The following is a 13627-nucleotide window of genomic DNA, read 5'->3' on the forward strand; positions in this document are numbered from 1 at the left end:
TTATTTTAAATATAAATCAGCATCAGAAACTAATGAAGGCATCAAAGCTGTGGTACTGGTATAGACCAGAAGGACTGGGAAACTGTAACTAAGAGGCAGAATATTTCCTGAGGGACTTTAAATTTAAGTAATCTATATTTAAAATATCATGATTTTAGTGACTAGCAGTGGGAATGGGAAAATCTGAATAAAAATCACATCCTAATTTAGCAATATGAAATAAATTGGCTATGATATTTCTTGGATTTTTTTCTAATAGAGGGTAGTAGTTCATGCAAGTGCTCTCTGTAGCTTTCATTAACTCACAGGACTATATTTAATCAATTAAGTGAGTGATCAGTAAGGACTTTCATGATATTTATGACCACTAATAATTTTTCATAAGATAAATAAAGTAGGGGCTAGAGAGATGGCTCAGCCATTAAGAGAATGTGTTGCTTTTGCAGAGGACCTGGATTGAGTTCCAGCACCACATGGTGGTCCACAACCAGCCACAACTCCAATTCAGAGGATCAAATGGTTTCTCCTAACCTCCAAGGGCACCAGACACACATGTGGTGCACAGACATTCATATAGGGAAAACATTTATACACTTAAATATATCTTCAGAAAAATAAATATGTAAGTCATCTAAGATGCTTATTTACACTGGTAGGTCATTTAGTGTGGGGCAATGGGCTATTCACAGACAGGCTGGTCTACAGTTGAGCAGAGGTGTGGAACCCCGGAGAAACCCAGTAGTGATAATTCACCTACATGCGACGGTAGGTGTTCCCTCATGTCTCCTGGACTCAAGGCTCCTGTCACATTTACCGCCCCCCAGACACCCCCCCCCCCAGGAGAAGCTGTGGCTAGTAGTCACCTACACAATGTCCCAAGCTTCTGACCTTCAGGCTAGACTCCTCCCAGTTACCTAGCAACTTAGCCCACCATAAGAGGGGCTGCTTGGCCCCACCTCACTCTCGTCTCTCCCTCTTACTCTCTCTCCCTCTTATCCTCTCTTACTCTCTCTCCCTCTTGCTCTCTCCCTCTTACTCTAACCTTTCTTCTCTCTCTCCTTTTCCCCCTTCTCTCCTCTTGGCCATGGCCAGTCTCTCTCTCTTTTACCTTCTCTCTTTCCCCCTGCCTTTCTACAATAAAGCTCTAAAACCATAGACTGTCCCTGTTTATCAAGGCTCTCTGTGCTTGGATGATGGGATAGGCTTTCTCCTAACGAGCCATTTCTAATCTCCTGATTGAAGGCCTTCCTGTGCTCCAGTCAAGGCCCGGACTAAGTACTCTGGCCTGAGTGGGAACCTCTCTCCCTCTGCTCTCTCCTCCATATCCCCAAGGCTGAGGGTGTCGCCCCGGGGCCCCTGGTATGGGGGCTGCCCCTTGTCCACCACACCCCCCACTCCCCACCCCCGTTAAGTGGGGTCCAGTGACTTGACACAGCCAGATGCCCACCTGGGGCCAAGTGGAAAGCGTCTGGCAGCCCTCCCATGTTCGCCTGCCCAGAGCACAGAAGGAACTCTGGCCGGATGCGGGCTATCTCCCCCTCCCCCTCTTTCCCTACCCCCTTAGTAGTCCCACAATCTAGATATTTTTGTTTATGCAGATAGATGAATAAAAATCACACATGATATAAACATAGACTTGAGTCATTAATTGATGGCCCTGGTGTTCACTTTTAATGTGTAAATTCAAAACGGGAATTGTCATCTAACAGTTCTGCTGGCTCTTGGACATAGCAATTGCATCCTCCCACTCCATCTGAACCACCCAGGAAGTTTGAGGTGAGCCTGTGGGTGGAGAAGGGTAGGGAGACAGAGAAAGGAAGAAGAAGATGGTTCACCTTGCTCTCCCACAAGTACTCCCTCCCAGGTTATGACATAGCCATCAGCCTTGTGACAAGGATGACACATTAGATATCTCATACGTCCATGGCTCCTTCTGCAAAGCACATCGGCAGCCATCCAAGCCTAGGCATCAGGAGGTTGAGGGAGTGAAAGCATGCACAGTACTACGCTGCAGCACCACTGAAAGCCACGTTTGCTAAATTGAAGCATGCTTGGCAGGATGGTCCAAACACTTCCTGTCACAGCCCTGTGACAGACGGAGCATGTCTGCACAGGCACAGGCAAGGCTGAGGACAGAGCCGAAGACCTCAAGAGAGACCAATGGTTGAGGCCACAAAGCAAAAGCTTGAATGGCATCCTCACATTGAAAGCCCAAATCCTTCCCAGAGACCCAAGGGCTATTGCCCAACTGCAAAGTCTAAGCTTTTCTTTCTGTTGTCTTTGCTTTCTCATCAGGGAGGTCGACCACAGTTGTTGCCCAAAGTAAAGGAACACTATTGTCGCCTACCAGAGTGGGTTTTGCCTTCTCTCCTCTTTGCCACTTGTGGGATCAAGGCAAACTGCTTGAGTAGAGAGGCGGTACCCCTTCATTGGCAGGATCTTCAAGGCACTGGAAGGCATTCTTCTGTGGCCAATTACTGCTTCTGTCATGGTAGCATTTTGTTCTAACTTAAAGCATATGTCTGCTTCCTAACACACAGCTCAGAAGCACAGTGTGGCCCAAGGGTTAAATGCATTCCTTAGAAATTAGACAAGAGACGACTCCTTGGAAGTGTGCAGGTGCAGAATTACAGCCTGCCAACTGCTCATCATGATGCCACACCAAGCCTTCTCTGCAGGTTCAGCTACAATGCCATTGTAGTCCTGTTTTCCCATAAAAACAAATGCAAATAGAAACATGAAGTGTCTCTTTTGTCAGTTAAGAACCGTGCACACTGTGTGTTCAGCACTAATAAAATGATCAACCACAGCTTAAAGTGATTTTTTTCAAGTTCTTTCCAATAACTGCCTGAATTCAAACTCTGATCCCAGAGACAGTTGAGAGGCAGATCACCTGATTGACTATCAGACAAGCTACCATTCCCTCCCAGGAGGCCAAGCGGAGCTCTGCAGCCTAACAAAGTCACTCTGCTAGATGTACACATGTGCACGGCCTAGAATGCCAAGAATAATGTAACTGGGAAAAGGACGAAAACCAAGCATCGGGCAGAACGAAAACCAAGAAGCCGGAGATTTCCCAACCAGCACAGGCTCAGGAAGACAGACACAGTACATATATTGTTCTTTGCTTTTTATTTAGTCACAACACATCAATACAACAGAGGTCAAACCTAGTTCAGAGGAGCTGTTCAAATTATACCTTCTAAAGGGGTAAGCCTGTAAAACAATACTTTTAGAGCCCAAATCAAAATTTTAAAAATGAATGAGAAGGCAGAGAAGCCCTTTTAAGTACTGCAAGAACCACATTTTCATGCACCAAAAGGAAAACACAACATAAAAATTTCCACTTAAAAGAAAATATGGGAGTTCTAGGAAAATCGGGTTGTGTTTCACAGGCACCAAGCTACTTTCAGACTCCGATCGCTTACGCAGGTCGACACTGGTGAACGGTGAAATCCGTGAGACTGAGAGTGCTTAGGGCTGCCAAGTGCAGGCAAGGTCTACATAACTGTCTTGCTTGCTGCCAACGCTCCAAATGGGGACCTAGACTACCAGCAGCTGTTTCTAAACCTGAAATATCAGAAGAGAAAAGCCAAGCAGGCCACAGTAGCTGGTCATCTGGATTCAGGGCACAGACACCTTTCTCCCTTCACCTCACTGCTCTGAGAGGCAGAGAGAGAGCCAGTGCTCTCCAGTAAAGCTGCGCATCTGATTTGTCAACGCTTTGTTTGCAAATATAATGCTTTGCTGACCCTCCCTCCCCAAAGAATACCACTTATACAACACCTCGGTCCATCAAAGTAGTAACAAAATCGTGTTAACATTGAGCATAGTGGCGTGCGAAATTAATCCTCAAAAGATTACAACTTATACACACCAGGAAACAGACCCCAAACACTAATGTTAAGATTCCCCACGCTGAGGCAAACGGAATCATTCTCAGACAGACAGGTTTACAAAATAAATGAGGCACAGAACAAACAACGGATCAAAGTGTTGGTTCGTAATCACTACCTCAATTGAATCTTTTAAACAAAAATTAACAACTAATTTTTTAAAACTGCTAATGCATGACATGATAAAAAATTAAAGAGAAAAGTAAACCAACAAACTTTTAGTCTTTAGAAAAAAATTATCTGAAAATGTACCTTTTTCCTGACTTACTGGCGACTTTAGGGTGGTGTTGACAACCGTCCCAACACACCTGGGATTTTAAGCTTTCCCCTCCCTTGTTCTACAGCATCAGTTCTTTAGAAAGCTCCGATCTCTGTCCCCCAAGGTCTATAGGGCTTGCCAAGGTTTGCTGCCTGCGTGGGTGTCGAAGGGCTCAGTAGGTGGAAGGAGCTGAAGGAAAAGGGGAAGGCTGAGAGCGAGGCCACAGAGGAGAGCAGCGGTGGAGACAGTTTGGAGGCCGAGGTCACCACGGGAAGCACCGGTCCCAAGCCGCCACTAGGGGGCGCTCGCAAGGCCGGCGCCTCCGGATGGGCAGAAGCCAGCCTGCCCTGGTGATGCGGCTCCGTGGGTGACGCCGCGGTGCCAGCGTTCCCGTGGCCATTCTGGGGCAGCAGCAGAGGGTGTGCGATGTGTGGGTGATGTCCGAAGGCACTTCCCCAGGGAATGTGTCCGAGGCCACCGTGAGCGCCGCTCGCGGCTTCCCGCTGGGATGCGTAGTTGTTGAGATGGGAGACCAGGCGAACGCGAAGCGGGTCGGAGGCATCGAGTCCTTCAATGATGCTCAGATAACGGGCAACTTCGGCCAGGCATTCCCGAAACCCCAAACTCCGATAGTCCATAGCCAGGGCGTGCGCGTCAAAATAACCTGTGCACAAAAACAAAGGAAAACCTTCAAGGCTCTGCTCATTTCCTGAATTTCTTCCACTCCAAAGTTCTTCCTGGCAACTCCATACAGGATTACAGCACAGATCATGGGTCCTGGAAGCTCAAATATTTTGAAGCTGACCAAAATCTTTGCATTAATCAACAGTATATGTTTGCTAATGCAAGTTCAAAGCCCAATTAGAAGCTGCTGAGCAGAAATTGGAATTATACCCTACCAGCAGATGAAACTATGTTCCCTCCTTTAATGTTTTCCCTCAACAACAACAAAAAATACATCAAGGACAGAGAAACCACAGAGCAGTGAAATTCATTAGACACACAGATGTAAGTTATCATCGTGGAGCTTTTAGGCACTTGGTCCTTGGTGAAGAATCTGGTGGCTGGAGACAGACACGGGCTTCAGTCTCTCACCCCGTTAGATTTTTTTTTCCTCTCTATTTAGCCCCAACATGTCTCTTTCCTCCAAATTCTTTTGGCAGTTCGTTTTCTAAATCTGTATATAAAATTCCGACTATCTAGTTGTTCTTTTTAATAAGCCATTTCCCAATCCTTTCTTAAATAGCAACAGACAAACATGAGTGACTTGACCTAAATCAGGGCTGTCACAACCGGAGGAGCTCCGGGAGACAGGCGCTTGCTGAAAGGTGCATTAGCTCAGTTGAAAGAGGATTGGGGTGATGTATTCACTGCTCAAGAACCCATGTGCTGTTGAAGGTGCACTTGGCTGGCAAGCACATACTGCTCTCCCCACCCCACAAAGCAAAGCAGGCAGGGACTGCACCAATCCCAGACTGCGCTTGCTACCACCCCCACCCCCCACGCCGAGCACGCAAAGCCCCAGCTGAACTGGAGAGGAATACCTTTCCCTCCTGCAGTGTGCAGCATTTTCAGGTGATCCACAGTCATCTGCAAGATCTCAGCTTTTTCTAGCTTAGCAGATCCCTAAAAAGAAGACAAAAGGCTTATCTGACACAAGTGCCTTTGGAGAACTTAAAATATGCACACAAATATACATACATGTAAAATACAAACGTAAAAAAAAAAGCAAAAGTCACGTATATCCACAAAATCTGTGGGAATTTGTGTAAGAACATCCAACGACTTGGCACAAATGAGGTTAGAAGCACGGAGGGGAGGGAATCAGAAGGTGCCGATGGCTACACTCAGCGCTCTCATACTTCCATTACCTGCTTCTCAAAGGCACTGGGTACCAGCCTTCTCAGCTCAGACAAACTGTTATTGATTCGGTCTCGTCGGCGCTTCTCGATGATCTATGGGAAGCAGACAAAAACAAAGGAGGGCATTTACGTTATGACTGTACATTCCAACGAGAAGAAATGTGGTTCTTTCCGTTAGTTAATTAATTAATATAACAATGTGCATATATATTTAAATTATTGGGGGGGGGGGTACTCACGCCTCTCCGTCTTTTCCTGGCCAAAACCTGGGACGATGTCGTTGGGGACATGGAACACAGCGCCGAACTCAAGTTTCTGTAAGATGGGAAGCAATTGCCTTGAGAAAGGAAAGGAGAGCCCTCCTACACCAGATTTCTTTGGCAACTTGAGCTGGAGGGCTCGGGGACGATTGCTCCCAGCCAGCAGCTGCCGGCCCACGACTCCCGGCAAAGGGAACCCAGCATCAGCGCACCCCATCCTCTCCTCCCGCTCCGGATCGGTCGGACGCCGCCAACTCACCCATTCTCGTCCGCGCTCTCCTTTTCCACCTCGATGGTCTCGTCCAGCTCACTATCTGAGGAGCTGTAGTCTGGGTGAGCTCTCTTCATGGTGGCGGAGCGTGGGCTCCGAGGAGGGTCGCGCGGCGGGCAAGGAGGAGTTAACTGCAGTGGCCGCTCAGCGCTCGGCTGCGGGAGGTGCGTGCACACTGATCCCACTCACGCTCAGTCTCCGGTTAAAACTCAACCATCCCTTTCCCACGCTGCGCCCCTTCCCATGGATAGGGGGAGGGCGGGGAAGGCGGAGAGGTTGGGGCAGGGGCGGGGCCACGGCTCCCGGGTAACCGCGTGCCCCGGCCAATTGGCGCCTCGCTGCGCAGATTGGCAGCCGCATGGGGGCGGGACGAGCGGAGGCCGAGGCTGGCTGCTCCCCGCCCCCGGAGCCCGCCCCTGCCCGGCGGCAGTGCGTCGGCTCCGCAGGAGTTCGGCTGGGGGCCGCGGGCGGCGGTGGGCCGGCGGCGGGCAGAAATGGGGGGCCGGCCCGGGACACCAGCCCGGCGATAGCCACCGCCCCGCCCAGCCCCACCCCGCGCGCCCGGATTGGCCTGGCCGTGTGCCAGGGCCGCGCCTGCAGCGCCGCCGGTGAGCCGCACGCGCCGCGGGCCGTGGGAAAGTGCCGGCGCCCCGGCCGCCAGCCAATCCGGACGGACGGCGACGGCGGCGGCGACGGTGGCGGCGGCGGCGGCGGCTGCTCTGGGCGGCTGCTCTGGGCGGCTGCATGAATGGAGAAGAATAGCCAGGCGGGGGAGCCGGGCTGCACGAGGGCGCGCCTGCCGGGCTCCTGGTGTGAACCTGTAATCGGAGTCCGGGCGCCGGCGGGCCCCGGAAGCCACCGCCCGCGTCCCGTTCTCTGCACTGCTGCCGGTGCCCCGCGGCTGGAGGCGGGCGTAGTTGGCGGGTCCTACAGGAACAGTCGCCTGGGGCGCCGCTCCTTTGGATGGTGGCCACCAGCTCTGGGAGCAGAGCCTGAGAGACTCAAGGGATGCTGCTTTTTGGGTTCTAGGAGCCTCTAAAGCTAATCCTGCAAGGCTTCTCAGCTTTGGGACGAAATGCATGCCCCTATGCATGTCATTTCCGGGGAAGTAGAGCGCTTGTTTTCTGGGTTAGCTTGAGGGAGGAGTAGCTATCCCCCGAGACATTCATTATGTTGGGATTTTTGCTGTTGTTTTGTTTTGTTTTTGTCCTCCCTTCCCCCTAGTGTTGGCGGCCAGATCCTCTTAGCAGGCGACAGGGTGGCGGCCTGGGTGTTTGCTTCTGAGGCTGTGCGATCATCTGTGCGAGGATGCACGTTTCTGGCCCGCATCGCGCGCGCGCGGACACACACACACACCCGTTGGTCTCAGTTGGGAGGGGCGTTTGGGGTGCTATATGAAGTTCTGCACACCGCTCTCCCCTCTCCCCCACCAAGAAGGGCGACTTTAAAAAAATAGTTTAAATCTTATGGATTGTTTCCCTAGTTCAGCGTTCACAGAAGTAGACAACCTGGAGAAAGCCCAGTCTTTATCCTGCCCCACTCTTGGAGCCTGCAATCCCGTCTATGAAGCAAAACTTCATAACCGTTGAGAAGAATAAAAGAAACTCAACACCTTTGCAAGCAATTCTGTTTCTAGACATGATGGGTTCCATAAATGCAGACTAAACCGAGTTCCCAGGTCCAGTTCTCCATCCACACACTTTAGACCACATCCTGGGTCCTTTTAAAGTTCTCATTGCACTTCACCCTACTGTTCAGAGCCTCAGCCCTCACAGCTCCTCTGAAAAGGTGAGGTCCCTCCATCTTGGCTTTGTTTTTTCCTAGTGCACATATCCCACCACACAGCTTAGGAGTGGTCAAGCCAAGGCTCACTGCCTGCTTCCCTCTCCATGTTCACAGCTCGCTTCGCTCCTGTCACAAGCTGGAAGCTCACCTCCAGACCCCTCTCTTCATCCATCTTCTCCATCTTCAGAGCCTCATATCACCTGCCTCCCTTGACGCCATCCCATGTTTCCCCCTAAAGTGACGGAGCACCCTGCACCTGAACCAGCATGACCTCTACTGCATAGCTTTTAAGTTTTCTGGGTCAGTGGCACCTACAGTAAGGTCTTGTTTGCTTTAGCCAATGTTGGCCGTTGTGCAGAGAAAGAAACTAGCAGCAGATTGGCTGGTAAAAAGAAACGGTTTACATTGAGGGTGCTTGGTTTTAGATACCAATATTCCTCAAATTTACTGTGGAAAATGAGGCTATCCTGGTGGGCATGTGGTACTGTGTGCCTCTAATCATAGAACTTGCAAAGTAGAGGCAAAATTTCATGAGTTCCAGTCCAGTCTATGCACATAGGTTCTCCTGAATTGTATGTATAGCAAGACCTTGTACAAAACAAATGCTAGAACTCTGGGACCCAACACTTGTTTAGCACTAAAAAAAGAATACCAATGCTTATCTGTCTGTCCATCTCTTTCTGACCGTCTACCCAGTACTTCCAAAGTGTCTTCTGCATGCCTGGCACAATGCCGGCACCTGAGAGATAAAGGTGACAAGAGGTGATAAGCTCCACACTGTCTCTGAACTCACAGCCTCGGGAGACAACACACAATAAGCTGATACATAAGTGGGGTAGCTATAGAAGTCCGCGGGAGACAATACACAATAAGCTGATACACAAATGGGGTAGCCATAGGTGTCCCGAAGCCTAGTGGCACCTTCTGATAAGGAGAAGGGAGAGAATGGGAACACTTTTATGAGGTCTGGGGACGTTTTCAGAGCTGACCCTGAGTGTTAGATGGAGATGTAATCGGAGGCCAGGAAGGAAGGGGTGGTGACGGCTTCCCTTGGGTAGTGGGGTCTGAGAGGCTGACGGCATCAGGCTCTTTTCCCACGGGCTGCCAGCTAAAGGCAATTTTTTTTCTAGGAGACTTGGGGCTTCTTGTAAAGTGAATAGGGGTGCCCCAGGCCTGGCCTTTAAGGGAAAGGCCTTTGTAGGCTGAAGTCCCTACTCGGGGCTCTGCAAGAGACCCTTGCTCTGCACAGTGATATCAGCGCAGGAGATCTCACCGACTGCTGCTGGAGTTGACATCAGAAGGCAGAGGCGTCATCTGCAGCTCAGAAAGAGGAAAGGGCTGCTCCAGTCAGCTTGGATTCACTGTGAAGCAAAACGGCTTTGGGACAGCCTACCTCAGCTCTCAAGACGCTGAGTCAGTCACATCTCAAATGTGAGGCCAGCCTGATCAAACAGAGTTCCAGGCCAGTGCTATCCCTGTCTCCAAAACAGTTTTGTGTTAGAATAACTCATGGTGGGACAGGCCTGTAATCCCAGTCCTGAGACAGGAGGAGTGAATGTTTCAGGACAACTCAAGCTACATAAATCCTGTCTTGAAATGCAAAAAAATAACCAAGAAATTCTGAGGTGAGGCAGCAGGTGACGTATTTGAAACCTCTAGGGTTTGGTTGATTTAAAAATTCATGCCTACATGGTAGGCACTGAGTCAGGCCTGGAGCAAAGAGACTGAAAAGCCATAGTCTACATCCATCTCCTCAGAACTTCCCGACACTGGGCACATTATTTAACCTCTACATCTCTATTATCTGTGACATAAGGATATTGATAATAATCACCATCAAAAGCCAGTTACATAAAGAGCATTGATTATATCAGTGTGGCCATTGACCAACACTAAATAACACCCGGATACTGATGTGTCCGGTCTGTTGGTGAATGTAGCCATAGGTGACCTCAGCATCTTCTTCTGATATATCTCACAACTGCTGAGATTATGCAGCATAATCTAGTAACCAGATATATTAGCATAGCATCTCTAGAAAGCAGAGGAGTTTCAGCATTGTGAGAGGTAATTGGTGCTACCTATTTAAAGCAGCAGTTCATTTTTAGTCTCTTCTTAAGAGACATCCCCCTGAGCACAAATGCTATAACTAGGTATATAAATAAGCTTCACACTCAGAGAGTTCAGCTTTTGCTTGTCAGAATCGAAGCACAATGGCCCCAAACTGTCACAGAGAGTCTTGACTCCACAGCCATTTTCCTCTACCCACTATATGCATTGACCCCCAGAAACCCTGCATACATCACACAGCCTTGTGCCATGCCATGCCACAGACAAGCGCATGTCCATCTCAGCTCTCCTAATGTGCCATGGTGTTTGTTGGACAGGCGTGTTTAGTTGTAAACCCCACAGGACACCGTGGACAGTGGGCAAGGAGGGGAGATAAGTCACTTGCTTGGGTTCGAGTCACAGTGAGCTAGTCCTTAGCCATGCCCACACCTCAGTCCCATGGGCCTCAGTTTCTTCATCAGTAAGAACGATGCATCACAGCATCTGTTGGGATGGTGACAGTGCCTGTGGTCCCAACACTATGGAGATCATGGCAGGAGGATCAGTGCAAGGCCATCCTCGGCTACATGAGAAGTTGAGAGCTAACCTGGAATATATTAGACGCTGCTTCATAAACAACAAGAAAAGAGAAGTGTCCGGGAGAGAGAATGAATCCAGAGAGAAATTCATCCTATAAGTTCTTGTCACTCTAGAGGACCACAACTAATACAGCAACAGATTATTATAATAAATATGTGATGGTTAGTTGGGTCTTGGTTTTGGTTCTTGTTGGCTTGATACTCGCTAGGGTCATCTGGGAAAGGAAAACCTAAATTTAAGAAACACCTCCATTAGATAGTCCTGTTAGCAGGTCTGTAGGGTAAGCTCTTGGTTGATGGTTAATGTGAGAGGTTCCAGAACCCCGCTCTGGGCAGTGGCACCCCTAAGCAAGTGGTCCTGGGTGGTATAAGGAAGTGACCTGGATAAGCCATGAGATCAACTACTGACCACTGTTTCTCCATGGTCTCTGCTTCAGTTCAGACACAAGAGCCCGCTTGCTGGGCTCCAGCCTTGGCTTCACCTAATGCTGGACTGCAAAGAGCAAGATCAAAATTAGTCGTTTCTTTCCTCAACTTGCTTTTGGTCATGGTGTTTCATCACAGCAACAAACAGCAAAGTGAGACAAAATAAATCCAATTTTGAAAGGCCAAATATAGGAGGTTCTAGGTGATCCCCAGACTGGAAGTCACATGGAAGTCTATGGCTTTGAAACTAACCAGCTTCTAACCCACTGCCTATTGGCTAGAATTGATACTTCCTGGAGCTTTGATTTTAGAGTCAAAAGGCTTTCTTTATTTTATTCAAAAGCACAGGGTAGAGATGAAGAAGAAAAGAGAATTGCAGGTACGGATATTCTTAGCAGACAAAAAAAGTTAAGAGCAGAGTCTGAGGGAGCCAATAGATGATTTGGGAGGGGAAAGGAAGCATTGTTTGCTCTGTAAACCCTGTCCCCATCACCAACACACGCCGGGCCACACGGGTGCTCACACTCCCTACCACACGGCATCTTGGGAACAACTAGGGACAGAAGCCAGAGCCTTCCTGGGAATATGGATGAAGTTAACAAACAGTGCTCAACCTGATCCACAGTATGGACAGGTCCTCCCCAGGTGTGCTCAACCTGATCCACAGTATGGACAGGTCCTCCCCAGTATGGACAGGTCCTCCCCAGGTGAGTCGAGAGCCTAGAACAAGGCAGAATCTAAGCCAAGTAGGAAGACTGACTCACTGTAGCTTGGAGGAGGTATTTTCTTGTTGTTTAGATTTATTTATTATTTATTACTTACTTTTATGCATATCTTAGGGTTTTATTGCTGTAAAGAGACACTATGACCAAGGCAACTCTTATAAAGGAAAACATTTAATTGGGACTGGCTTACAGTTTCAGAGGTTTAGTCCATTATCATCATGGTGGGAAACATGGCAGTGTGCAGGCAGACATGGTGCTGGAGAAGGAGCTGAGAGTTCTACATCTTGATCCACAGGCAGCAGAAGGGAACTGGCACACTGGGTACAGCTTGAACTTAGGAAAGAAAGCTCCAAGCCCTGCCAACACTGTGATATACAAGTGTAGAGCCACCAAGGCCACACCTACTCCAACAAGGCCATGCCTCCTAATAGTGCCACTCCTTATGGGCCAAGCATTCAAACACTTGAATCTATGGGGCCAAATCTATTCAAACCACCACAATGCACATGAGTGTTTTGCCTGAATGTATGCCTGTACACTATATGCATGCTTGACCCCCTGAAACTGGAGTTACACACAGTTATGAGCTGCCATGTGGATCCCGGGAAATGAACCCGGGTCCTCTACAAGATAAGTTCTAATAACCACTGAGCTGGATCTCCATCGCAGTGTGAGCATAGATGTGGCCTCGTTTGTATTCAATATCTACTGGGACTCTGCAACCTTGTGCTACAGAAGGGGGAAAAGCAGCAAGTGTAATAGCTCCATAGCCTGAAGAAATCATGTTTGGAGAAGGGGCCTCTGCTGGCTGGTTTTTATGTCAACTTGGCACAAGCTAGAGTCATCTGAGAGGAGAGAACCTCAACTGAGAAAATGCCTTCAGAAGATTAGGCTATAGGCAAGCCTATGGGGCCTTTTCTTAACTAGTGATTGATGGGGTAGGGCCCAGCCCGTTGTGGGTGGTGCCATCTCTAGGCTGGTGATCCTGGGTGCTATAAGAAAGCAGGCCGAGGCTTCCCTTTAGCGGGCTGAGTGCCGCACAACTGTATCTATTCAGCAGGGGGCTACGATGGGCAGGACCAGCTGAATAGCGGGGAGCGCTTAGACATGGAGACAGAGACCTGGACTTTCATAGCCCCCATGAAGCTTCCCCGCAGTGCGCTTGGGATTACCGTGCACCAAGGCAGGATGTACGTCCTCGGAGGCTGCAATGGCCACACTTTTCTGGACAGTGTGACACCTGGAGTAAGGTGACCCGCATGACATCTGCAGCATGGCTGCAGCAGGGTGGATGTTGCTGTCACCATGGAACCCTTTTGGAAGCAAATTGATCAACAAAACTGTACCCACTGAAGCACTTGGAATACCTGAGCGCTGACAACAGGACAGAAAAACAGTCTTGTGTGTCGCTGCTTCTCTGTACTAAAGAAGAAGAAAACGAACCACAAACAGAAAACACAGGGCCAAAGAGGCGGCAGAAGTTATCCCTTCTTCC

The 13627-nt window shown here is 49.2% G+C and overlaps 2 protein-coding genes across 3 annotated transcripts; both read right to left on the reverse strand.

The window, feature by feature from the left end:
- Window positions 1-3113: 3113 nt before the first annotated feature.
- Window positions 3114-6793, reverse strand: Hey1 (hairy/enhancer-of-split related with YRPW motif 1). Of its 2 annotated transcripts, NM_010423.2 has the most exons (5): window positions 6537-6793; window positions 6257-6332; window positions 6027-6110; window positions 5700-5781; window positions 3114-4819 (listed from the first exon to the last, which is right to left on the reverse strand). In NM_010423.2, the coding sequence occupies exons 1-5, from the start codon at window positions 6623-6625 to the stop codon at window positions 4251-4253; spliced, it is 900 nt and encodes a 299-aa protein (NP_034553.2). In that variant the 5' UTR covers window positions 6626-6793; the 3' UTR covers window positions 3114-4250. The 2 variants fall into 2 exon arrangements, with proteins under 2 accessions (NP_034553.2, XP_006530116.1); XM_006530053.3 differs by lacking the exons at window positions 5700-5781; window positions 6027-6110; window positions 6257-6332; window positions 6537-6793 and adding an exon at window positions 5428-5637.
- Window positions 6679-9443, reverse strand: LOC115489673 (translation initiation factor IF-2-like). The gene is made up of 2 exons (XM_030252957.1): window positions 6979-9443; window positions 6679-6833 (listed from the first exon to the last, which is right to left on the reverse strand). The coding sequence occupies exons 1-2, from the start codon at window positions 7639-7641 to the stop codon at window positions 6693-6695; spliced, it is 804 nt and encodes a 267-aa protein (XP_030108817.1). The 5' UTR covers window positions 7642-9443; the 3' UTR covers window positions 6679-6692.
- Between the last annotated feature and the right edge of the window lie 4184 nt (window positions 9444-13627).

This window comes from Mus musculus, chromosome 3 (assembly GCF_000001635.26).
Source record: "Mus musculus strain C57BL/6J chromosome 3, GRCm38.p6 C57BL/6J".
NCBI classification, from domain to species: domain Eukaryota; kingdom Metazoa; phylum Chordata; class Mammalia; order Rodentia; family Muridae; genus Mus; species Mus musculus.

Excerpts from the sequence above, each read along its gene's own strand:
- Hey1 (NM_010423.2), bottom strand. The coding sequence starts at position 6,625 with ATGAAGAGAGCTCACCCAGACTACAGCTCCTCAGATAGTGAGCTGGAC. Across the intron at positions 6,111-6,256 it reads CCAGGAAAAGACGGAGAGGC|ATCATCGAGAAGCGCCGACG; the intron begins GTGAGTACCCCC and ends TGCTTCCCATAG. Across the intron at positions 4,820-5,699 it reads GCACACTGCAGGAGGGAAAG|GTTATTTTGACGCGCACGCC; the intron begins GTATTCCTCTCC and ends TTTTGTGCACAG.
- LOC115489673 (XM_030252957.1), bottom strand. The coding sequence starts at position 7,641 with ATGCATAGGGGCATGCATTTCGTCCCAAAGCTGAGAAGCCTTGCAGGA. Across the intron at positions 6,834-6,978 it reads ACTCCTGCGGAGCCGACGCA|CTGCCCCAACCTCTCCGCCT; the intron begins CTGCCGCCGGGC and ends GTGGCCCCGCCC.